This window comes from Sander lucioperca, chromosome 22 (genome assembly GCF_008315115.2).
Source record: "Sander lucioperca isolate FBNREF2018 chromosome 22, SLUC_FBN_1.2, whole genome shotgun sequence".
In the NCBI taxonomy this organism is placed as follows: Eukaryota; Metazoa; Chordata; class Actinopteri; order Perciformes; family Percidae; genus Sander; species Sander lucioperca.
In genome coordinates this window covers 20,232,383-20,257,575 of record NC_050194.1, presented here as the reverse complement: position 1 = coordinate 20,257,575, position 25,193 = coordinate 20,232,383, and the positions used below count along the sequence as shown (strand labels likewise).

The 25,193-nt window shown below is 40.8% G+C and overlaps 3 protein-coding genes across 5 annotated transcripts; 2 read left to right on the top strand and 1 right to left on the bottom strand.

Moving 5' to 3' along the window:
* Positions 1-781: 781 nt before the first annotated feature.
* Positions 782-9,923, bottom strand: bicral (BRD4 interacting chromatin remodeling complex associated protein like). Of its 3 annotated transcripts, none has more exons than XM_031315440.2 (13): positions 9,703-9,923; positions 7,458-7,511; positions 7,191-7,236; positions 6,827-6,875; positions 6,641-6,706; positions 5,153-6,424; positions 4,992-5,040; positions 4,848-4,900; positions 4,675-4,724; positions 4,429-4,574; positions 4,180-4,274; positions 3,987-4,089; positions 782-3,894 (listed from the first exon to the last, which is right to left on the bottom strand). In XM_031315440.2, exons 3-13 carry the CDS (start codon positions 7,229-7,231, stop codon positions 3,422-3,424), a joined length of 2,397 nt encoding a protein of 798 aa, XP_031171300.1. In that variant the 5' UTR covers positions 7,232-7,236; positions 7,458-7,511; positions 9,703-9,923; the 3' UTR covers positions 782-3,421. The 3 variants fall into 3 exon arrangements, with proteins under 3 accessions (XP_031171300.1, XP_035853657.1, XP_031171302.1); XM_035997764.1 differs by having other exon boundaries at positions 4,848-4,879; positions 9,703-9,922; XM_031315442.2 differs by having other exon boundaries at positions 4,848-4,888; positions 9,703-9,920.
* tbcc (tubulin folding cofactor C) lies at positions 8,151-12,623 on the top strand. The gene is made up of 2 exons (XM_031315449.2): positions 8,151-8,167; positions 11,196-12,623. The coding sequence occupies exon 2, from the start codon at positions 11,297-11,299 to the stop codon at positions 12,338-12,340; it is 1,044 nt and encodes a 347-aa protein (XP_031171309.1). The 5' UTR covers positions 8,151-8,167; positions 11,196-11,296; the 3' UTR covers positions 12,341-12,623.
* A 2,392-nt stretch (positions 12,624-15,015) lies between these two features.
* prph2a (peripherin 2a (retinal degeneration, slow)) lies at positions 15,016-22,027 on the top strand. Its single transcript, XM_031315450.2, has 3 exons — positions 15,016-15,994; positions 17,611-17,857; positions 20,681-22,027. Exons 1-3 carry the CDS (start codon positions 15,414-15,416, stop codon positions 20,885-20,887), a joined length of 1,035 nt encoding a protein of 344 aa, XP_031171310.1. The 5' UTR covers positions 15,016-15,413; the 3' UTR covers positions 20,888-22,027.
* Positions 22,028-25,193: the final 3,166 nt, after the last annotated feature.

Below are 25,193 nucleotides of genomic sequence, written 5' to 3'. Positions count from 1 at the left end.
ACATAACAGCGGCCGTCTCACACACACACACACACATGTCCACAGCGCAGCAGGCAGAGGCGGGGGAGAGAAAGATACCCGTTTCTCTCTGGAGACTTGTTTAAATTATGACAAATATGCTATATACATTAGATTTAGTATTTAGGTCATACTTTTTTTGGTGTATTTGTTTTCTGATTTTAACGCTATGAAGATCGTTGCCGTGCTTGCGTCACTCCCTTACCCCTCCTATGGCCACTTGGCCAGTGCGAATGCAAATGGAAAAAACGTATAACTACGTTCCTGTAACTACTTGGTCGGAAAGCTGCTTTAGTTTGAGAAGGGAAAATGTTCACAAGAGAACTACTGAAGTTTTAATTAGGATTTTTTTTGTTTAGAGTCCCACTGTTTCCCAAGGGCTCCACTAGGTGTCATTGTTGTGTTGTGTAACCAAAACCAAAGGGGCTGGGCAGCCAAATGTTAGAGTTTTCTTTGCTTCTTTGTGCAGAGGCATTGGTGCTGGGGTCCATGAGAGGATTAAAGGGAACCAACAGATTTTTTAACGTGATTAAAATCTTACTCTGGCAGCCTAGATGTAGAAAAAACATGGGAATCTAAATGTCCTGACTTCACTATCCGTGAAAAGATCATATCTGTGTAGCAGAGGGTTACAAATCTTGTTTTTCTTTTCCCTGTCACATGATGTTATTATGCATGCTCAGTCTGTCAGTGCCAGTATGTGAACAGTCACAGAATAGTAATGGAGGGACGCTGAAGGAGGTTCTGATCTGGACTGGAACAGTTTGTTATTGTATTCAAAATGAATTTATTGTTGACTCTCCTTGCTGCTGTAGTGAACACACATTAGCTACAAATGAAGAAATGACAGTATTTTTTGTAATGATTTTTCTTGACGCCACCGCTTCTTAGCCAACACAATAAAAAACAATTTCCTTTTTTTTGTTTTTTGTTTTTACATTCTTCTTATTTTCTCCATACAAAAATTATAAATATTTTGTGTTTCACTTTTCATTTTTGTACAAAACAACAAACAACAACAAATCAAGTGAGACAAAACAGTGAAAATGAAGACAGAAAAAACATCTCTGCACTGAAAACAGGAAAGAAAAAGCACAGTATGTTCCCACCAAGCCCTCAGACAATGATGTGCATCCAAATAACGCGTTTCACCAACACGTCCCTACTTTGTGCAAGTCCAAAACTAACTTTCTTGTGGATATAAGTGCTAAAGAGGCACAAAGTCTTGCAGCAACCACTTGAAGGAGCAAATAACAAATCTGACCCTTACATGTCATTAGAGAAGCAGGAGTTTTCTCAGTGTGCACTGGTAAATATAAGAGGTCTATAAGGGTTGAGGCAGAGATACAGGTGGGCTGCTGGCCACTGGCACTCAAACACAAAAATAGAAGACAGGTGTGTTCTCTATCACCTCATATAAAAGGCCTATAGTCTGCTCCTGTAGCCTATTGGCAAGCATATTTCATAGACACGTTTATAGGAGAAAGGTGACACTATCTAGAATCAACCCCAAGAGCATTTAACCTACGCTTTGGTTCTGTGTTGGCTTTGGCAGAAATCACCCTTTCTTGCTTATACCATAGATTTCTGTAGATTTGCATAAATGCCCTTCGAAAAACAGAAATACATAGCCAATATTTGGGATTAATTCTTTATCATGATGACATATCACAGTAAGTGAAGTTTGGGCTCTAAGAACTAAATGAAAACTCAACAATTCTCAGACAAAACCAGAACACAGTGGGAGCTTTAGGGGCACAGCTTCAGAGGAAACACTACAGAGCTGTTGTCACCAGCACAAAGACATAAAGATCTGACGGTGATTCTGGACAAGGCCACACTCTCTCCTGTCTTGAGTTTTGGTTGCGCTGCTGAGAGGGAAAGGAGAGGAAATGTGGGAAATGCTTCAAAAGAAACACGGGAAAGTGAGAAAAACATCATGGGGGACCCAGCCAACACTTGGGAATAAAGTCAAGAAGAGTATGGCATCAAACAACCAAACACGAAAACACATAGTCATAGACCAGTGTGTATGTTAAAGATTAACGCGCGCGCACGCACACACACACACACACACACACACACACTGAGAGACATGTCATGTCAAAGCATAGATAGCTGGATATGATCAATATAGAATTATATGCAGAAGGCAGACCAACATACGTACAATCAATGATCATCATTTGAACTAATGATGATATTGTCATCTTCACAAAGCCGGGGAACACATCATAACAAACAAAAAACAGTCATCTTTTTAAATGTCATTTCTAAAAACAAAAATAAAGAAATAAAAATCTAAATTAAAAAAAAGATACTGTAACATATCTTCCTCAATCTGAGGACTAAGCTCCCCTGACACAAACACACTGTGAAATGATAAAAGTGGTTGAGATCGAGTAGTTGTCTTGTGTCTGTGTCAGGGCTTGCATACCTTTAAGGTACAAAAGAAAAATGCCAAAGAAAATGTGACTTAAGCACAAGAAATAAAGCATTGCCGAGTACAGTAACACTACCATATATGTATATGTGACTAGTTTAAATGGTTTCTAGTGTGATTAAGAGGCTATCCTTGTTGCAGGCAAGTGAAAGCAGACAAATAGATTTTGGTTCTGTTCCAAATATTCACATTCTGTTTAGCCTAGCAGACACTGGATATCAACGACAGCCACATATTCATATAGTTCCTGAAATAAGCAACAGTACGTTTAGTGCAATTGGTCTATGTGAATGTGTCTCTACTGAAGCATGGATCTACTTAACACGTTGTACTAAAGCGTGGGTGTGTGTGTGTGTGTGTGTGTGTGTGTGTATGTTTGTAATGCAGGAAGGAACTATAAGTAAATGGGTATTTTCGAATAGAGCTCCTTCATGTAAACACTTCAAAATAAAAACCTAGAATTAGGCACAGAGTCGTCATTTTGTCCCTCCTCCCGCTCCCTGTTTTTCAGCATAGGTATTGGGGGTATTCAACAGGCACAAAATTAATGAGGCTTTGTGTGAAGAAAGGGACACTCTTATATTCAAGCTACTGGAATTGCAGACCCTACTCCTTTAAAATAATGTTGAAGTAAACAAAACAAGAACATTTTCCACCCGTGCGTACATTGCATTGCACACATTCCCGGTTCTTTATGGGTCATTTTAAGAGCCTGCATTCATCTGGCACCTTGATGCCTCAAAGCCCCCCCCCCCCCCAAAAAGTAAACCAAAACAAACTAAATACATGCTACATGGCCGGAGATCACAAAGATAATAGACCTGAAAGACGAGTCAACCTCTCTTCACACAGGGTTGTGGGGGAATTCAACAAATATTACAACAGGAGAGTGGGACAACGATGACAAAAACGTACACACACAAAAGGAGTCAAAACCATACATTGGGGGTGACATCAGTCTTAACATTCCAAGATGCTGTTGACTGCCGCCTCTAGAGCAGAGTCTGTGTCGGTGTGAGGGGGTGAGGTGAGCTGAGGGGGGTACTGGGGCTGGATCGGTTGAGAGGACAGGGGGTGAGACACCTGGTAGTGCGTCTGTCCTCTTGACGTTGCTGCCATAGGTGAGGGGTTACCTTGGGGAAAACTGTTGGCAGCGATGAGGCTGTTGTTGCTGGCGCTGCTGGGCCCGTAGTGTTGCTGGGATCTCTTCAGTTCCAGGACACTCTTGTTTTCTAAGAGTGAAGGGTGGAGTCTATCTGCCGCACCTGGTACTACAGCTCCACCCCCTCCCGGGTCCCCATACCCGGGCTTGGAGTCTGTCCTGTACGGCGGCTCCGTAGAGCCTCTGTCTGACTTGGACGACGACTGAGAGGGGAAGGGATCTTGGAAAAGTTTTGATTTCATCCCACAGCAGAAGTCTTCCAAGAAGGTGTCTAAAAAAAAAAACAGAAGAAGAGAGGGAGAGTTAAATAAAACGTCTGTGAGAAAATTATTTGCTTTACTCTTACTTTTTTATTTTATTTACCTGGATCCACTAATACCATGCGTTTGTCTTGTGTCAAGTTGCCACGCTCCTCTTGGTTGAAGGTCCTGTCAATCATCACCATTTCTGATGACGGACTGGAACGCTGCAGGGAAGGGAGAGGCAATCTGTTAGCCCGGTGCATGTCGTAACATGAAACGTGTGTATGAAAGTATTTGCTCATGTGTGTGCCTACCTCAGCTTCCACCAACAGTAGCCGTCTGTATTTGTTCACCATGGCATGGGTCCTCTTTAGCACTTGAGTTGCAACTACCTCAAATTCTTCATCCACTGTAAAAAATAAAATAAAAAATAAAATAACTTTTTGGAAGTACAAGTACTTTAATTCTGCAAAGGTACATGCATAAACATGCTTTACTTCAGGACTGCAGTTTTCTGCCTTGCCTGCAGATTTAGGGTGAAGCTAATCAATTTAAGGCTGTACCTTGTGAGAACTCCTCCTGGCTGGGTGGTGCCCCCTGGAACACGTGGTACGGGAGGAGTCTTTGCAGTGCATCATCGATTGAACTGAATCGACGCTGATCTAGGGTCTGAACTCGAGCATGATCCTTCCTCAACTGTTGTAAAATCCTACAGGAATGACAGGAAAAGGAGACAAGATCTTTCAATGGCCAAATGACAAACACAAGACAGCATTTGACATATGAAGAAATATATCTTTTTTTCTCACATTTCTCCTCTTGTAAGTGGCGGAAGGGCAGGTCTCTTCTGAGCACTGACCTATAAAGAGAAAGTGTACATAATAAATTTAAATACCATATTTACCCTATCAGCATAATCCAACTTAAATATACACCATATACATGAGTGCAAAACAAATACGGTGTAGGATGAGTGATATACCTGAGAGTTCAGCTTTGAATCTTGAGTCATGGTTGTCATGGCTAAAGGGAGATCATGCAGACAACAAGGCAATCTTATTTAGTGTGACAGACTACATTTAAATACGTCATACTTTGACAAAAAAATGTTATCAGTCTTTGTTACCATGGATGCCGCTGAGCTGTGCCTGTTTTAGGGCAGGTGATGAAGAATTCTGAAAATGTTTAATGAAAGGGATGTCAGATAAGAGTTTTCAGGAAAAAAAAAAAAAAAAGGAAACAGGTGAAAATGAATGAAATGCTACCAGTAACTTGTTGTGATTGTACCTGTCTGTAGTCTTGTTCCTGCGTCACAGTACCAGCTAAAGGGGACAGAGAAGTGCAATTCTGAGTTTGAGTCACTAGAAGGCGCTGAACGGGGCTCGATGACACTTGGCTTTGACCGCCGATCCCTGCCGCCGCTGGGCCAACGAGAGTCAGACGCCCAGGAGCGCACGATGTCTGCACAGGGTTCGCACAAGAAACTCCGGTCCATGTTTGAGTTACAACCCCTCCAACCTGACTCCTACTGACTGCTCCCTGATTAAAAATTAGCTGGCCTCCTGGTGGTGCAGAGAAGTTCTGCCCCGCAACAATCTGCACCGCGTTTTGACTGCTAATTAGGGCATTTGAGTTGGGGTCAGCGGGGCCATTGTGGATGGTGTTAGCTGGAGTGAGTGCCAAAGAGCTGGGCAGCAAGAACTGTCCCTGTGGTATATTTGTCTGGGCCTGTGCTTGTTGCTGCTCCAGGGGCGACTGCACTACAATGGACCCATTGGCTGTGTACTGTCCCCCAGGAGAAGCAGTGTTAGCGTTAACTACATTAGCCATGGTGGTGGGAGTGGCCTGAAGACCAAGGCTGTAGACAGTTTGAGCCCCAGCTTGAAGGGGTTTAGGCTGGATAGGTCTGACAAGAGTCTGGGTCCCTCCCGGGCCTCTCTGGATGATGATGTTTTGAAGGGGGATGTTTTTGAACGGTAAGCCAACTTGGCCTACCTGCCCTTGGTTAGGGGCAAACACCTGCCCCCCTGTAGCGGCCCCCGCTGCAGCTACAGGCGTACCCGGCCTCAGCACAAGCTGAGAAGTTCTCTCCAAGCTACTCAGAGTCATCACACCACCACCCGCCCCAAAGGAGCCCAACACCTGGATGTGCTGGGCGGAGCCATTTGGCAGCTGGGACACCCCTTGCAGGAATTGACCTGTGGGGAACGCAGCTGTCGCCGTTGTTACCACACCCACTCCCCCTCCATAACCTCCAGAGACCAGCTGGGAGGGGAAGGAAACAGGAGCCTGCACCAAAGTGGGAGCCGGCTGGGAATCTAGTAAGGCCTCCTGGGCCAATGTCTGCTCCGTGATGTCGGCCTCCATGAGAGACTTCTGTAGGATGTCAAAGGGCTGGTCCTCTCCACCGAAATCCACCCCTCCAGGGGAGCTCCCAGACCCCAATTCATCCTCGATAAATGAAAGGGTGCTGGAGAGCTGGAGGCCTGCCCCTGTTGAATCCTCACAGAATTCACCCATTGTTGAAGAGCCATCCTTGAGGCCAGAGTTGGAGCCAACCTAAATGAAGCATTTAGAGCAAATGAGCAGAAAGTGGAGAAAAAAACTGTTTGCATGTGAACTGCGTATAAGACAGCCTTGTAGTTCTGTCTCATAACACCCATGATGGTTTTTATCACCTGTACAAAACAGGTAACTATTCCATGAACTTTTTATAATATCATTTGTATCATGTAGTTTGTTTTGTTGGATCAAGGTAATCACAGGTACACTCACTGTGTCACTAGAAAAGAAAGATCCATCCGACCCATAAGCTGCATTTGTTACATCATCCTCCTCAATCTGCAGAAACAAAAGAGGTAGTTTAAAAGAGCTTCAGGGGATTCGTTATGCATTAAAATGAAGTATCCATTCAGAAAAACTTGGCAAGGAATGACTGTAAATACTGAAAGAGATACTAACAGACTTGCTGTTGCTGCCATGGAGATAGTCATTCAATGCATCCACATCTCTGAAAAGGGTACAGAACAGATTTTAACATAACATAAGTTTCTTTTCTCTTATGTATGGTTTAAAAATGGCTTAACTGGTCCTGGAGTAGAGTGACAGAAAATACTTTGGATCAGACATTGGATTATTAACTTTATCTAATTCAACAAAAGATGAAAAAATAAGTTTGCAGATACTTGTGCAAAACTTAAGGACAAATGTAAAAATGTGTGGCCACACTGTGAATTGCATGGTGAAGACAAAGGTCAGTGCATCCATTCATAAAGTGATGGTATGTCCATAACATAAATGCCAGTTTTATAAAGGGTTTTTTTACCCTAAAATATCCAGAAGATGGCGATCGTCCTCATCATCCATGACACCTGAAAGAGTATGGGGGGATAGAATGTACCAGGTGAGAAGATGGTATGGCTGGTATGAATTTTAGTATAGGTTATTCATGTTTAAATTTGCATTGAGCAATGGCTTCATTAATCATGACAATGAACCCCAATTGAACACTTTTTTTCTGAAGTAGTAGTGTATGAGCTGTAAAGCCTTAGCATATGTAGCATTATGTTAGTAGTAAGTACATCTCACTCACAGATTTCCAGCAGGAAGCATGAATTCAGTCATTTAACACCCTTTGCTTCCTGGGCTGCAGGGTGAGAAACTGCATTTAGTAATATTACGGAAATAAACATGCGAGATAGAGGGTGAGATAAAGTAAGAGATGAGTGTGTGAAATGGGGGAGTGGGGAGAAAGAGGCGGACAGATATGTTATTCAGTGCTATGGGAGTAAGTTAAGGGCAGGATGGCCTTCATCCCCTCCTACAGATGTTTGTCTGACACACAAACTCCCACCCATTACCCTCCTCTGCTGTCCCACATTGGTTGTCTGCCCAGACTGAAAATGGCCAATCGAGTGTAAATAACTCCACCCTGCTTCCTTTATACCTTGAATGGTTGTTTGAATTTCTACTAAGCGGTGTTGGCTTTATGTTATGTCAGCCAGCAAAAGTATGCAGCTATATTGGTGGTACATTATAAAAGGGGGACAAAACTAAACCCATGAGCACTAATTTGATTTGAACAGAGTAATGGGTTATGAGTGTTTGGATACCTATCAATTGACTTTGTCTATCGTAGCCTAATAGTTGTTTTAAGCAATGTGGAGCACATGGTGAGGGAATGTCAGAAATTCAAAATTCCTATAGTCAATTAATCCAGGATTTAAAATATATATGCTCTTTCAATCATAGGTTATGTTGTACTGTGTTGAAGTCATGGAGAAACGTAGGCTGTGTTCCTGGGTAAGTGCAAAAACGTTGCTGCAATGCTTACAAAATGGCTGTTACCATGACATAGGCTGTCTTTACAACAGAGCCACGTTCAGCCTCCATCTTTAGTTCAACGAGAACAAAGAACGACTGGGCTGCTGTACAAAATATGCTTTTTAAACGTACTGCATTGTGACTTTTTAATACCAAGAAACCTGCTATACGCTCATTATATTACCGAATATTGTTTTCTTTTTTTTCTTTTTTTTTTTAAATACCCACACCAAATAGACTACATTTTGTCGTCAGAGGGTATATGCTACCACAGGCAGTGAGGCTACTTTGTCCTTCAAAAGTGGACAATGCTTTGTAAAATGTGCGGAAGCAATGTCGACCTTTCCAAACAAAAAAAGTAATCCAAACGATTAACAAAGTAATAAGTTTATTTCACAACAAAGCTCCAAATGCGGACGGTTTATATGCAAAATAAACAATAACGCCCCAATCCTTTCTCTCAAAAATCCAAAAGAATCAAACCAAAAATGCAAATGTTAATACCAACATGTTACCAACGTTAACGTCAACAGTTGAGCACTTTATATTCCACTAAAAAAAGCTAAAGCATGCCTATTCTGACAGAAATTAGCGTTTTATGTAGCTCAAAAGCACTATTTGCACGTTAAGCGACAATATTGATCAGGGTTGTTAAAATAAACACAATCTTTTCTAGAAATGTGTTTGTTAGAGCTCAAATTCTTAAGTCTCCGAAATCCGCCCTAGCATGCATGTCTCGACGCAGAGCAAGCTAACGTTAGTCCCTGCTGTAGTCCTGCTACTGTATAGTGCCGTATGGTTGGTTTAGTAAGCCAGCTAATGTACAGCTTGCAAGTTTTATTTCCAAAAATAGACTGAATCGACAGAATGATAATCGCATTCAAGCAGCACAAAACGCCCGTCGCTGACGTGATCTTTCTTTCTCTGTTGGGGAGGCTTTCATTTGTCCTCTATGTGGCTCATCTGCCAGCATGAAAAACGTCACATTTGTCTCGATATACTGAACGGACGCGTTTCAATCGGGGGATTCTGTACCAGCCCGTGTTCTAGTCGGGTAGCTCTCCGGACTGGACGCTCCGCAACATTTTAACGATAAACACCGGCCTGTTCTGGTAAGCTAGCCGCGATGTCGACGACGCCTATTTTGGAAACGTCGGGTGGAATCCGTCGAAAATGCCAGGACTAAACCGTGTCGAGCCATACATATTTATCCCGATTTGCACAACATAAAGACGACTCAAAGAGGCAAACCCTTTACTCCTGTCTCACTCCTCTTGAAACCCAATATCTCCATTTGGCAACTTTTAATTTGCTCCCCCCTCCTTCTCCTCCTCCTCCTTCTTCTCCCTCTCCCACTCATATATTTTTCGCACTGTCCCTGTTCTGTCTCGGATAGATTTTTCTCTCCGCTCAAACTCTCTTCCCTCCCTGAAGGAAGGGAGGAAGGAGGTTGTGTGTGTTTTTTCCTTGAAATTTTTATCACAAAATTATAATACACTCAAAGGGAAACTCACCGTCATGAAAAAGCAGTGCCTTGTCAACGGGGTTTCCTCGCCATCACCGCACGGGTTGTTGGGGTAGTGCACAGAACAAGGCAACCCAAATCATCAGTCCACAACGGTGGCATTCAAGTCTCTAAATTTGAATAAGAAATATAAAAACAACGACAAGTTGTTAATAAACACATTTTTTTGTATTACTATGAATTATAATAGCATGATTCACTGGCCTAATGAATACCAGATGTACCAATACCAATGTTATTAGACTTAATTATTACCAACGGTAGAGGGCGGGCCTCTGATGTGTGCTTGTGCCACACCTTGACGTTTCTCAGGTATGATGAATATCTATATGAAAGGGCCTAGTTACCCACTAATTCACATATTTTATACTCGGACATAATTAAAAAAATAACCTATTACAGTAATCAATTTTGTGATTGTTATGAAGATTTTGCTTAAAATTATATTAATATGTGCTATTTTAGTTTTTACCTTCTGATATGAAACTACAGACTCTATATAAATATCAAATATTATAAATAAATATAAAATGTAACATGCCATACTGTAATAATGGCAGGTTTTAACAAGTATTATCAAAAGAGATAGCTTAAAAAGTATAAGTAAGTAAAATATAAACAAACAAAAAACTATAAAAAGCACATAACATATATATATATATATATATATATATATATATATATATATATATATATATATATAGATATATAGATAGATAGATAGATAGATAGATATTATGTCTAAAATTGAATTTTAGATTTTAAAAATACAAAAAGTACATAATATAGGCTAGATTTTGTATTTTGTACCAATCTCTCCTCTTTTAATTTCCTACCTGTTTTTCTAAACAACTTTAAAGGTTTGAACTACGCTGTATATCATCTAATAAGATGTTTCAAATCTTAGCTGCCAGCGCTCAAAATATTTAGATCCAAAAGAGCAATATCTAAATTTGGACTATGTTAATTACCTATAACACCTGCAAATATTCTGGTTAAAAAAATGTAGTGCAATCTGCAGGCGACCTTATTCATGCTTAAAGAGATTAAATCACATGCATTCAACTGTTGTTCTTGTCATTTATTCCTACTTACAGTAATACACAAAAACCCTTTACATTCATGTTTTCAATGTGTGTTTTATTGTATCTTGCTTCTTACTGTTCTAATCTCTTAGTTTCATAAACTGTATTGCATTCGCCATAAACACTATGATGCTTTCATCGGATAGCTGCTTTCAGTTTGTCTACATTCCATCTGTCCATATAAATAAACCATAAATAACTAATAATAAAACATTTTAGACAGGCACATTAACAATTACCAACAATTGCCAGATACATTTTGATTAAGTATTATATGTTGGTGGGTTGAAGGCATGTTACTAAAACATAAATAGATTTTAGGTTGTGTTTGGTTTTTAATGTTAATTTACAATCATTGTCCAAGTGATTCACTGCCATGACATGTCCGATACAATAGGGGGCAGTAAGCACCTTTAACTTTGGTCTACAATAGTCACGAAGAAGAAAGTGTCTGACGTTATCACTTCCGCAACAACGAACTGACAGTGCAACAACAACATGGATGTAGTGGCTGAAGTTAGCCAGGAAACTGGCTTTGCCGGCGAAAGCGGCGCAGACAAGATACAAGAGCGACTACAGAAGAGGCACCAGGCGAGGGTGGAGGATGCTGAGCGGAGGAAGGAAGCGAAAGAGAGCCAGTCTGTCGCGGAGGAAAAGGGCGAGTACTTCTACACCACTTTCAACAAAGAGCGGGCGTCCATCGAGGAGCTGCTGTCCAGTTGCTCCGGAGCTGACCGGGCTGCGGTGACTCAAACACTGGAGGAGGCGACGGCCAAAACGGTCCAGCTGCAGAAGTTTCTTAATGACAGCATGTTGTTTCTGAAGCAGTACGACCTGAGACAAGCCCAGGCCGCTCTCCAGAAACTCCAAACCTCCCTCACTGAGATCAGAGAGGAGGCTCTGCCCAAGAAGAAGTTTGGCTTTCGAGCTCGCACTAAAGCAACAGATCAAGTCTCTGCACCAGTGTCAGCCACACCTTTACCTGATGTCGGCACACCTGCAGATTCTGGTAGCACTAAGGTGGATGGAGCTGCAGCGCCTGAGCAGTGCAGCTTCTCCAACATGGACAATGTGAGTCTGACAAAGACAGCTGAGGAGATACAGAAACGAGACGTGCTGTTGACTCACCTGACTAACTGCAAGGTCCGTCTGTTTGGTGCCCCCAGCACGCTGCACCTGAAACACATCAACAGCTGTGAGATCCTGTGTGGGCCTGTGTCTAGTTCAGTATTCATCGATCACTGTACAAACAGCACTCTGGCTGTCCCCTGTCAGCAGCTGCGGACTCACAACACCACGGACACACGGGTGTATCTGCACGTCACCAGCCGAGCCATCATAGAGGACTGTCGTGGAGTGAGCTTCGCCCCGTTCTCCTGGTCTTATCCCACCCTAGAGGAGGACTTTACTGTGGCTGGCTTAGACCAGGACAGAAACAACTGGAACCAGGTGGATGACTTCAACTGGCTCGCTGCAGGAACACCTTCCCCTAACTGGACTGTCATTCCAGAAGTAGACCGGAAAACCAACTGGGACCCCTAGAATTAAACATTCAAAACCTTTTTATCTGCCAAAGTAACATGTCAGTCAAACCATCAAATGAAATGTTTTCAACCCAAATACACAAATATTATTTTGTCTGTTATTCCACAAAGATCAGTGGTTTTAGTGAAGTTTTTTTTTTTTATTAAGCCAGTGACTGTGGGTTTATTATTTTTTTGCTGTTGTTGGTAGGTGTCATCCACTGATTGCATTGCACTGCTACATAGAGCTGGAGAAAAGGGTAGTATGGATGCCAACCTTAAAACTGCACTGAGATAAAAAAGCAATCCACCAAATCACAATGGGACCTTTGGTACAGAAGAGCATCACATCTCAGCTGATTCGTTGCAGCCACTCTTTTGCCAAAATGAAACTGATTTGGAGACTTGTATTCTTCTGCTCATGCTTAGCGAACAATTGAAACTAAACAGCAAAATGCAAAACTCTTAAAAATAGCAGTTAAAGACGACTTCACACGTGGCCGGGTTGGGTCAGTGGGTAGAGCAGGCGCACATATATTTAGAGGTTTATGCCTTGACGCAGAGGTCCAGGGTTCGACTCTGACCTGTGACGATTTCCTGCATGTCTTCCCCCTCTCTCTCTCACCTGTACTGTCCATTAAAGGCAGAAAAGCCCAAAAAAAGACAACATCACACAGGGAAGGCTAATGTCTTTTTTTTTAGTAGTATTCAGAAATTGGTAGATGTTTGCAGTTTTTGTTTGTAGTTATCTCTGTATCACGCAAACATGAACTTCATAAATGTAGAATTTATTGCAGGAATGTTGTATTAGACTGCATGGCTAGGTGTACCTAACAAACTGGCACTGAGTGTAGTTAGCATAGAGCTGCAACTAACTAACATTTTTTTATTAATCTGCTGACCCCCCCGACCCTAAATTGCACTTGAATTCTTTAGTGGTGGTCTGATCTTACACAACGCAACTCCATCTAATCTGTTCTTTGTAATAAAATGTACTGGAATGGAAATGAGACACAAATAAAAGGCTTCCTGCTCAACGACATGTTTGTTTCTAGTGTTTGCATACAGATATACCCAGCCCACTTACAAAAACACAAATTAATATGAAGCAGATCCAGAATGCACTTCATAGAATTTTTAATGACGCTACAAAAAAGTAAACGTAATATTTCACTTTAACCCTCCCTATTTAGCATTTATAGTAACACTCCCTCACACACTTAACCCTTGTGATGTCTTCCCTTCAACCTTGAAAAAAAAACTTTTTTTCTGATATTTGTGACGCCTTTTTTTCACAATTTGTTTTTGCTTTTTCCAACGTTTTAAATTTTTTTATTTTTCTTCTACACATTTTCAGCGCTTATTTCTGATATAAAACTAAAATTTAAAATGGGGCTTATTTCTGATATAAAACTAAAATTTAAAATGGGTCAATGTGACCAGAAGTTAACACAAGGGTTAAAAGGTGACTTACGATTAAAAATAGACTGAGACGAGGCAAAGCAAGACATACATGACATTAAGAAAACAAAACAACGCAGTAACAGTGATGTAATGTCGTTATAAACGAGCAGAGAGGGGCTGTAAGTTGGATTTGATATCCTCTTAGATTTTGGATATCGTAATATCGCAAGTGTTGTCTTTTCCTGGATTTAAAGGGTGCGTTAGAGTAAATTGATGTAATTTTCTGAACTTACTAGACTGTTCTAGCAGGGTTTCATTTATTTGCCTTTACCCACTTAGTCATTTAGTTGACATTATTGATGATTATTTATCTGAAATCTCATTGGGAAAATATTTTGTTAAAGCACCATTTGTCAATCCTACAATATCGTTGCAATATCGACGTCGAGGTATTTGGTCAAGAATATTGTGATGTCTGATTTTCTCCATATCACCCAGCCCTACAAGAAAGTGTTGAGGGTTGGTTCTAAATTGACACTTAAGGCATCGTAGTATGTACAATACAGAGGAAACTTCTTAATTGTAAGTAATTGAGGACAAATATCAATAAACAACATGATTTTAAAAAGACACAAATGCAATTATTAAAACATTAAGAGAATAAATAGATGAAAGAGGGGGCTAAGCATTCAATACTCTTAATAGCATTTGGCTCGTGTTTGTCACAAACAGTGTTGATTCCAACTGCCAAGATGGCAAGTAACAATAAGATAATTGAGAGCACTTGAATGAATGTATTAGCTTGTAAGATTACATTTACTACTAAGTGTCTTAAAGGTGCATATTTATTGATGTGTGACCATGTGTTTTAACCATCCAATTTATCTCAGTTTTGTGTAGCATATATTTAGTCATACTAGGGGGGTTGATGTGTGAGCCTGAAAGCTCTTTTGTCTCTGTGAATGGGTTACTGGGGCTTGAGTAACATAGCACAAATTACTTTGCTCCACTGTGAAGACATCTGGTTTGAGTCGAACTTGTGAACCCCTAGCTGTGAATGAGTATGTTCCATTATTAGCTCCACTGTCATGTCCATGGTCTTTGTCAGGCTTCAGCTGATGCCATTACAGCTCCTGGTGTGTTCGATCAAGGCGACCATGACCACGTGCATGCTCAAACCAATTATTGCCCCTGGCAGAGGCTTACATTTAGGCTCATCTTGTGTAGAGGGATTTCTGCAAATGGGATCAGGCTGCTTACAGGGGCTTAGCATGACGTACTGCAACTTTGAGTTTGATCATGAGGATACTCGGCAATCCTCAACTTCTCCAGGAGAACGGAACATCACGATTAGCCTCACTTGTGTGTAAAGGAAGAAAAAACGGTAAAACTTGGGGGGGGGAAAGCCTTATGAAATTTTAAGTTTCTGTCACAATGGGAGAGGAGATAGCTTTGAAGAAATAACAATCCTGTGCTACTCCCAGGTCCTCCTGGGTGCTTCATCTCTGCTGTTTTGTCGTGGGATGGATTACAGGCTGAGCTGACTCTCCTGTCCCGTTGGACCAGCCAAGGAGACCTTGATAGCAAAGAGACGGATCGCACATTCAAGAACACCTTGAAGCTCCTGCTGTTCTAGATTATTATTTGACTCTCTTTTTCACAGGCAAGGACACATCCCAGGTTGAACAATGGTTTTGATGTCGGTCAAGTTTGACCTGAAGAAGCGAGTAAAGCTCGCTCAGACGGTCTGGTTCATGTACTGGTTCGCTGTAATGGGCGGCGTGCTGGTCTTCAGCATGGGCCTGTTCTTTAAGATCGAGCTGCGAAAGCGCTCAGAACTTATGGACAACAACGAGAGCCACTTCTTGCCCAACCTGCTTATATTAATGGGTCTAATAGCCTGCGGCATTAACGCCTTTGGAGGCAAAATCTGCTACGACTCACTAGACCCTAACAAGTTTGTAAAGTGGAAGTCCATGTTGAAGAGCTTCTTGGTGTTATGCATGGTACTCAACAGCCTACTGTTCATAACGGCCCTGCTGTGTTTCTTGACGAGGATTCCTCTGCAGTTCACCCTGGCTGAGGGGCTGAAGAACGGCATGAGGTACTACAAGGACACGGACACACCGGGACGCTGCTACATGAAGAGGACCCTGGACCTGATGCAGATGGAGTTCCGTTGCTGCGGAAATGAAAACTACAGAGATTGGTTTGAGATTCAGTGGGTTAGCAACCGCTACCTGGACTTCGGAGCAAAGGAAGTCAAAGAGTAAGTGACAGAACTAAATCCCTCATGATAACCTTTTTAAAAAAATTATCATTAATGTGTGACGTGACCGTGAAATGACTACAAGAGATGAGCCTGAGTGTATCAAGGTGGAGGGCTGTAGGGGTGGTCTACACAAAGTAAGAGTTCAGTATAAGTGGATTTGAGATGAAGGTAGGTCAGAGCAGGTGTATTATTCACTTTCATCCACTCAGGATTACCATCACAGAAATGGTGACAGCAACAGGGACGTGGCATTGGGTGCAGCGAGGGTGAAAGAGGTTACTAGGCAGTTTTATGGATAAAGTTATAGAGGAGGGACTTGAGGAGGTGATTAGGTACAGAAAAAGATACAAAGGTCAAAAAGGCACGAGCAGGATTAAAGGTACATTGTTCCAGTGTAGTGATATGTGGCCTCTTTGTGATAACCTGCTCATATCTGCACTGATTTTTGGGCAACAAGTAACAGTTGGGTTTGTGAGTGACGATTGTGAAGAGGACAATTTTGCGCATTGGCACATAGTTAGCATTTAATCTCAAGGATTACAGCGTCCATGTCCTTTAAGAATCAGTGTCCCGTTCAATCAGCAGAGAATCTGGCACCACTCCAGGAACAGCACTGCACAATAACACAATATGTAGTCGGGATTTTAAAATCAGTATGAACACTGGCTGTCTGATTACAATAATACTGGAGAGTAGGCCTAACGTAGAGAGGTGATTGATGAAAGCTCGTGATGCCATTACCGGACAGTAATCATGGAAAAGACCTTTATTAAATATCAGTACAGCAATCTTTCTAGTTCATCATTTTCGTCATTAGTATCCAGAATGTATACTTATCCTATATAGTGTAGTATTGCATATATGTTCTGTAGTATGGACCAAAAATGTTATCTGGGACATTATTTTAGGCTTGATTGATGTTTCTATAAATCACTAAACCAAATCTGGCCTTCTCAAGTCTTAGTGATCCAATCATTAGTGTCTTTCCATTGACGTACAACCATCAATGACAATTGACAGGATTTGGGTCGAGCTCTTTAAGTAAAAATTGTTTTCATATTTAGTGTACTTCTGTCATCCCGTGTAATGGAGATGTCATCACAGTACTTTACACCTTGACTGATTTACAGTTGATGATAAGTAGTCCTTGACTGCTGGTTGTACACCAGTGACCGTGTTGTTTAAGCTCCACACAGTGAAAACAATTAAATAAACTATTAACACAATAAAAGCAATACAAACCACAGCTCTGCAATAATGCTAAGTTTGTGAAGGGTTAAATGTTGATTTATGCTTAGCCTCTGTTAGGGACATGGTAAGAAGAGTTGGCAATAATGTGTGCTGTTGTATTGCATAATATTGTAACTATGGCCTCAAAGACTTTCTTCCTATGCTTATAAGCAGAATTTTATTCAATTAAATTGTAACCGAAAAGAAAAAGAAACCTCACACCTTATAATTATTTTGGTAGAAGAAAAGTTATAGCTAGTAGTACAAGTAAATTTAGCCCACACATACTACAAATATAGTTCCTGACCTTTAATCTCCCCTCACTTTCACCTCCAGCCCATCATAACATGGCATTAACGTGACACTTTGCCTCATCCTCTTAGCCGCATTGGGAGCAACGTGGACGGCCAGTATCTGATGGATGGAGTCCCGTTCAGCTGCTGTAACCCCAGCTCCCCCAGACCCTGCATCCAGAACCAGATGACCAACAACACTGCCCACTACAGTTACGACCACTACACGGAGGAGCTCAACGTGTGGAAACGCGGCTGCCGTGACGCCATGCTGTCCTACTATGGAGGCCTGATGAACACCATCGGAGCCCTGGTGCTGCTGGTCACTATACTGGAGGTCAGGGCCAGCGATGCATCAATACAAATATTCCCTGCTGATATATAAACTTACTTCAAAAATGATGTTTACTCCATCATGTTAAGTTTCGCTAGATTACCTACACCATCACTTAGCCTCATTGGGTACTGCTGATCCACTGTGTGGGAGACAATCCTGCTGCAGTTTAATGGAAGTGGAAATTAACCAGATGTGCATTTGACAAACCAACCTAGTCAGTCTTCACCCGTAAAGTCTTTTTTGTTGTAAAACCAAAAAATACAGTTTGAATGCACTTATGATAAAGCATGAATCTCGGATTTGTGTCACTTGTGTCACCAAAAAAAGTTTTCTAATGCGCCGTCTTCTTCACCTCATTATCATGTGCCAAGCCGTAATGGGCTTGGCACATTGTTGTTTTCCATCGAGGTCAAGGAAAAGTGGTTAGGACAAAACATAGGATGTAATTATTTTGACTATTCAGCCACAGCGGCCACAAGGGGAAACAGCCCATTCTATACTCCAAAAAACCCCGAAAAAGGTAAAATGTATGCTTTTCGGAAGTGTTTTCAACCCAAAGAGAAAAGAAACAAGGCTTTAAGGATGAGGACTAACTGAGCTTTTCTATGGAACCATCCAGGACTGTCTCCCACTGAAACAGGGCTTACCATCACTTTACTATGAAATGTGACTCTTAAAGGGTATATTTTAAGACATATAATACACATAGAAATACTCTGTTTTAACTAATATGTTTATATGATGGGGTTTTGGCATAAGGAAGCTCACATGCTTACTACATATACGTGCTGGATACTTCAGTGAAATGTCAATCAGCTGTGCTGGAGGTTAAAGTTCCCTCATGACTTCATATTGGACCATGATTGGTTTCATGATTGTACGTACACACCTTAAACTCAGATTTAATATGAACACAGAGAAACTTTCCTCCTTCAGCAGATGAAAGTGAAAACAGCCTTCTGGTGTAAAACTTCTGCACAAAGAAGCTCAAACATCCAAGTGAAGTAACAATAAGCAAAACCGATTGTTGAGTGGAGGGGGACATTAATGATTCAATCGATTGTTCAGCTATTTTGTAATAAATTCAGGGAGGGCAAAGAAGTCAGTTGAGGACTGTGATGGCCTAGCAGCAAGCAGTGAGGTGAGGAGCCTGTAAACATGCAAGGCCTTGAGCCAGTTGGCATGTCTGTCATCCATCACCTCCCTCCTTTCCTCTTCCCTCCTTTCCACACTCTGCCCCCGTCATCTACACTTGCTGCATCTTCCCAAACAACTCTATCCTCTTTGCCTACTGTCAGGTTACCCTACGCCACCTTTGGCATGTACGTACGTGCAGCTTACCTACAGCATCTTACCTGCTACTTTCTACCCAAATTGTAATCCTTCAGCAGCCAAATGGCACCTTGCCTCTCGTCAAATCTCCCCTGAGCCTCCATTGCCAACATCTGTTGTTGTTGTTGTTGTTGTTGTTGTTGTTGTTGTTAATGTTAATATCCAAGAATCTGAGCGCCATTACACGGAAAAGCAACATGTACAGATAAATCCTTGAAGTCAGTGAAAGTCAGTGAGACCCTGTATCACCTCAAGCAGACAGTACACAGCACCATTTAGATATCACCTCTGTCCCAGAAATCCAGCAGGCAACCCCTTGCTCTGAACACTTGGGCGACACCCTGGAAGCTGATCAGACGCACAGTTGGAGGAATCTCAGATTTAAGAGTAGTTACGCAAGCATCTCGATGCTGACACAGATATTGGGTTCAGAGGTGGAGTAATGGGTTAATCTGAGTGAGGTGACAAGGACAGACCCACTTCCTGGAGCTTGAGCTCTCAATCTGATCTAAAGTCACAGTCTTAAATTACTTCTTGACATTTCTAATGATAGACTCGACCTTTAGGCTGCAGATTACTACAATATCAATATGTACATGTACATTTTTATTTTTTCCACCACTTCACACATTTTCCTTACAATACACACTTTCACACATGGACAGAAATAAATACAATACATTAATATGTGTTTTTCTTTTTTACATATTATATATACATCAAACAAACAACTCATAACTTCTGCTTTATTTGCCCTTTTGTTGATGTCTGTACATTTTGTCAATTTATGCTGTCTCTTTGCGTTATGTAACAGAAGAAAAATAATTTCTAAGATTTTTAAAGGATAATCAAAATAGGGCTACAACTGCATTAATTAATCTGCTGATTATGTTCTGGATTTATAAGTTCATTGTTTTGGTCTACAGACCTCAGAAAATAGTGAAAATCCTTTCAGCTCAAGCTGCAGATATCATTAAATGTCTTGTTTTGTCTGACCAACAGTCCAAAGTCCCAACATATTCACTTTACTATAATGTAAGAAAACTAAAAGCAGCAAATTCTCACATTTTTAAAGCTGGAACAAGTTTGACATTTGTGCATGAAAAGGGACTGAAACGATTGATCCATTATCCAAATAGTTTCCAATTCATTTTCTGCAGATCTAATAATCGAGTAATCGTCGCAGCTCTTGTTACAAACTAATAACTAATAATATTACAGATTTGTATCTACTTTTTCTTTAAAAACTCTTATCTTGATGACAGTATGTTTCCTAAGTCAAACAACATTTGATCAATTTAAATGCAGTTAAACTAAGTTATTTTTCCACCTATCTGTTGCAATTCATTTTGTCCTATTGTGACATAAGCAGTTAATAATTTCCTGGAGTGTTATTGTTGCAAACAAAACCCCAAAACATGTACTCCTTGATCGTCCTTTTGTTCAGAAGATTCAGAAGGTTGATCTGATATGTGTTCCCGTCCGTTGCAGGTTGCTGTGACCATCGGCCTGCAGTATGTCAACAGCTCCCTGTCCACCCTGGCTAACCCGGAGGACCCAGAGAGTGAGAGCGAGGGCTGGATCCTGGAGAAGACTGTGAAGGAGACGTTCACCGACATCATGGCCACGATGAAGTCCATGGGCAAAGGCACAAAGGTGGAGGAGGGGGGTGAGGCAGCGGTCGCCACGGTCAGCTGAGCTAACCCCTCCTGCAAAAAACTGACATCACTCCCACCTGAAAAGGAGAGGAAGGGGACGTGTGAGATTGCTACGTTTTTCTACCAACCTTTATTATGTAGACACTACCACACACACAAACACATATTTGGGTATGAACTCCTTTTAAATGGACTCCTTTCAAATGGACTCCTTGCATAAATAATTATAAACGGTATATTCATACATAGAGAGAGATAATGTGTAGGACGAGTTATGTGATGGTTTTTCATTTTGGTAATCCCCAACCAAACCAGTCCATCTGAGGCTTCCAACTGTCTTTGTGAAGAGAGTTACTGTTTTGGTTTCCAACACTCGGTGGGGTTTGGATCTTTTCAAAAAATGATGAGTCAATTAAATGTGTTATGTATTGATAAATGGCAGATGCTTTGCAATCACAAGTAAATATGTAATTTTTTCCGTTGTATTGTTGTCGGATAGTTTGGCGGGGATGGTGGTTGCTATGCAACCCCCCCTCTCATGGAAGCCAGAGGTGCAGATGGAAGATATTTACAGCCCAAGAAACGCAGTGTTTTATTTTTGTTGACCTGTCTATAGTACTTTGGCTTGTAGCTGATACTGTATCTAAACAATGCAAACAAATTAACCGCCCCACACAGCTCTTTTGTACTCCAGTCCCCCGATGAAGACTGGATAAGCTCCTGAGATGGAGTAAAATTATGAATTGAATGAATCGGTATGAATTATGCTTGAATGTTCTGGCACACGGTCGAAGAGCGAGGCATGGGAACTGGGATGTGAGCCCTGTAGAGAGGCAGGGCCAACTCCAAACCTGTGGAGGATGACTGAATTTGGCAGCTAAATCTTGGCTCCTGACCCCTGTACTGTAATCTCAGATCCTCCAGTATCTGTATATTGACACACATGTATGTATATTCTAACAACTGGGTTGCTGTCTTTGTACATAGTGTAGAAATGATGACAAAATGTAACTTTTTTAAAAAACATGTATAATGTAATTAAGCTAAATCTTTTATTCAAATCCATGTACATTTTTTCCATTTTTTTTTGGCTTTATGTGTCTGTGTAGGAGAAGCGCTTATGCTGATTGTATAAACAAATAAAGGATTTTAGAGATGTGATTCGACAGTGAAATAAGAACGTTGTGTTGTCTCGACCTTGAGTCACACAAACCTGAGACGAGGCGTGCTGTGAGTACTGCAGGGTTCCTGATTAAGTCAATAGGATGAGGACAATTAGGGCATTACTGCTTTCACATGGACATCGGATGACTCTTCACATGGGGAGGGGGGGCGGGGGGGTTATACATGACATGCATTCACAAACAAAAGAGTGCATCTACATGTTTGCAAGTGACCTTTCTTTGTAAAATTAGTTTTTATTGATTTCAGCACAACCTGATATTTTTTTTTATTATATCAGCTCTAAAATAAGCTTTGACTTCTGAGGATGCAAGTCAACAATCCTTTGATCCCTTCAGTCCATATATTGATAAATAGCAATCAGTATGGTGCTGTTTATCCATTCTCTTTAAACACAATCCACTAAAAAAACATGTAAATCTGAACTGAGATCCACATATTCTGCAAACTCCACACATGAGGAGCCATGATGTTGAAGCCAGTGTGGCTTAGTTAGAGCTGTTAAGAGTCAGCGGGAACGGTAAAGAGGCCAACCCTGCGTGGTATTTTTGTTGGACCAAAGCACATAACAGCGCCTGAGTAGATAAGAAGCCTAATCGGCTTTAGATTAGCATGAGCCCCTCAGCCAGGTGAGCAGGTGATGTCCTGATGGCTCACGTCACGGAGACAGAGATAGAAAGACAAACAAGAGAAAGTCATGATCTGAGTGGGATAAAAGAGGCTGACTTGAGTAAAATAAGGAATGACTTTTCTACAAAAAACAGTGGTCGAAGAAGTAATCAGATCCTTTGCATAGGATGTAAAGTGACAGTCCTGCATAAACAATCTCACTTTAGTAAAAGTATATTTAGCTAAATATACTTATCAAAAGTAAAATCACTCATGCGCCGGCACAAATACTCACTGACAATGTTATATATTATGAAGTGATTTATATTGCTGATGCTTTACCTTGTAAACAGCTTCTTGGTGTAAATGTGAACAATGCATCATATTTAAAGTGTTCATAGGTTGATTTTGTATATATTTTTTTAATCTGTAAAGTAAAAGTAAATAGTATCTGAAGTTATTAAATAAATACAGAGTAAACAAAATGACAATATTTTCCTTAGAAATGTAATGGAGTAGCAGTATAAAGTAATATCAAATTACTTTTTAAAGTACTAGTAGTTACTTTGCACCACTGGTTTCGAATGTCCGTTTGGCTTCTAGGGGCAGACACTCAAAATAACTCTTATTGCATGTCAAAACTACTATCAGAGATACTTTTGTTTAATAGTAATACATTTGTAGAAGAAACTACCTTTAAAATACATAATTAACCAAAGAAAACCTTGCATCCAATGTTTTTTTCCCCAAACAATTCTTACTCCCAAAAAGACTGTAGCTTCTCCCACAGAGCCAACATCTGTTAACTATCCTGTAAGAGACGCAAACAAGCTGCAGACAGCATCCTGTGTGTCTTCTGTATTCTGCTGCTCTCTGTTGGTGACTGCAGGTCATCAAATTTGATAAAAAATCATATACAGAATGTGTGTGAATCTAATCCCTTAAAGACCTCCAACAGCAATGTTATAGTTGTAGTTAGGTTTCCAGCTCATTCAATTTCTTTTCCATGACAGTCTGATCTGTGATTTCACCAACACTCCCATTGTTTTGCTGATTGGTTGCAGCCAACTTTTATACTAAACTACTCTTCGGATGTGATTTATTTTGACTCCAAACGCCTTCCAAACTTCCTCTCTGTCTTTGACAAATGTGCTGGCATGCATCAACACATGCTTCTCACTCTGTAAGGTTTCAGTTACATTAAAAATCCACTAGAGGGTGTATTTCCATCAGTGATCATGTAACAAGGGTGGCGTCCCCACTGCTGGAATCCCTTAAAGGTGAAGAGAATCTATTACTTTTGGCGTGATGCTAATTAACATGAAACACATTGCAATACAGACCCTTTATTTGTAATGTTGTAAACCCCTTAATAAGACCCATTTTACTTACACTGAAGATGGAAGTACAAAACCTGACTCAGCAACAGAATTCTCCCTCGAAACAAAATGGAGTCAGGCTGGAGATAAAAAATAATTTTCAGCATTGATTGATGAGTTGATTGCTTTTCTGAAAATCGATTATGTTTAGTGTATCAAAAAGTGAAAGTGAAAAAATGTTCTTTCTTGTTGTTTTGTGCAACCAACAAACCAAAGGCCAGAAATTTAATTTATAATGAATAATGCAATTAAGATACTCAAAATGTGGCTGGCTGAAACACGGCTTACGGCTATTTATTATTTTTACTTCTGTTGATTATTTTTTTGATAATCATTCATTCTATAAGATGTCAGAAAGTAGTGAAAAATGAAGACAGCTGTAACTAACCATTACTGTATCTCCAGTATCAATTAATCTGCCAATGACACAGTATGGCTCTCTGTCCATCTCCAGCCACATGCCCTATTCCTCAAACCACATCTGTGACATTCTCCCTCCATCCACCAGGTGCCCTCAGATTTTCCCTCTTTTCTAGATCACCTGACTGCCACACCCATCCACACACCTGTTCCCACTTCACTAATCAGCTCTGCCTGGCCTTCCCCGCACACCTCCTCACCTGCATCTCATTCCCTCGTCAGCCACTGCACATATACTGGTCCATTTCCAGTTGTCCCTTTGTCGGTTCATCACTGTTGCGTTGATGTTTGGAGTTTTGTTACCTATTATGCCTGCCTGCGTTTTGCACCAGTCTGCTTGTCCTCGTCTGCATCTGGTGTCTTCCCTGCTGCCTGCTCTCCAACCCCTAACAGACAATTATTACTTTGATTAATCGATTAACTGATTAGTCTATAAAATATCAGAAAACGGTCAAAAAAAATATATCCATTCCAATCTCCCAGAATCCAAGGTAACATCTTTAGATCTTCCTTTATCTGACCAACACTCCAAAACCCTTAACTATTCTATTTAAAGTGATATATAATGGAACATTTTTGCTTGATAACTGACTTACAACGATTAATCAATTATCAAAATTGTTGCTGATTCATTTTCTGTCATTGACTAATCGTTACAGCTCTTAAAATGACCATCACAAGTTTTCAGAACCCAAAGTGGTCTTCAAATGACTTGTTTTGTCCTTAAAACAGTCCCAAACACCGAACATTTTATTT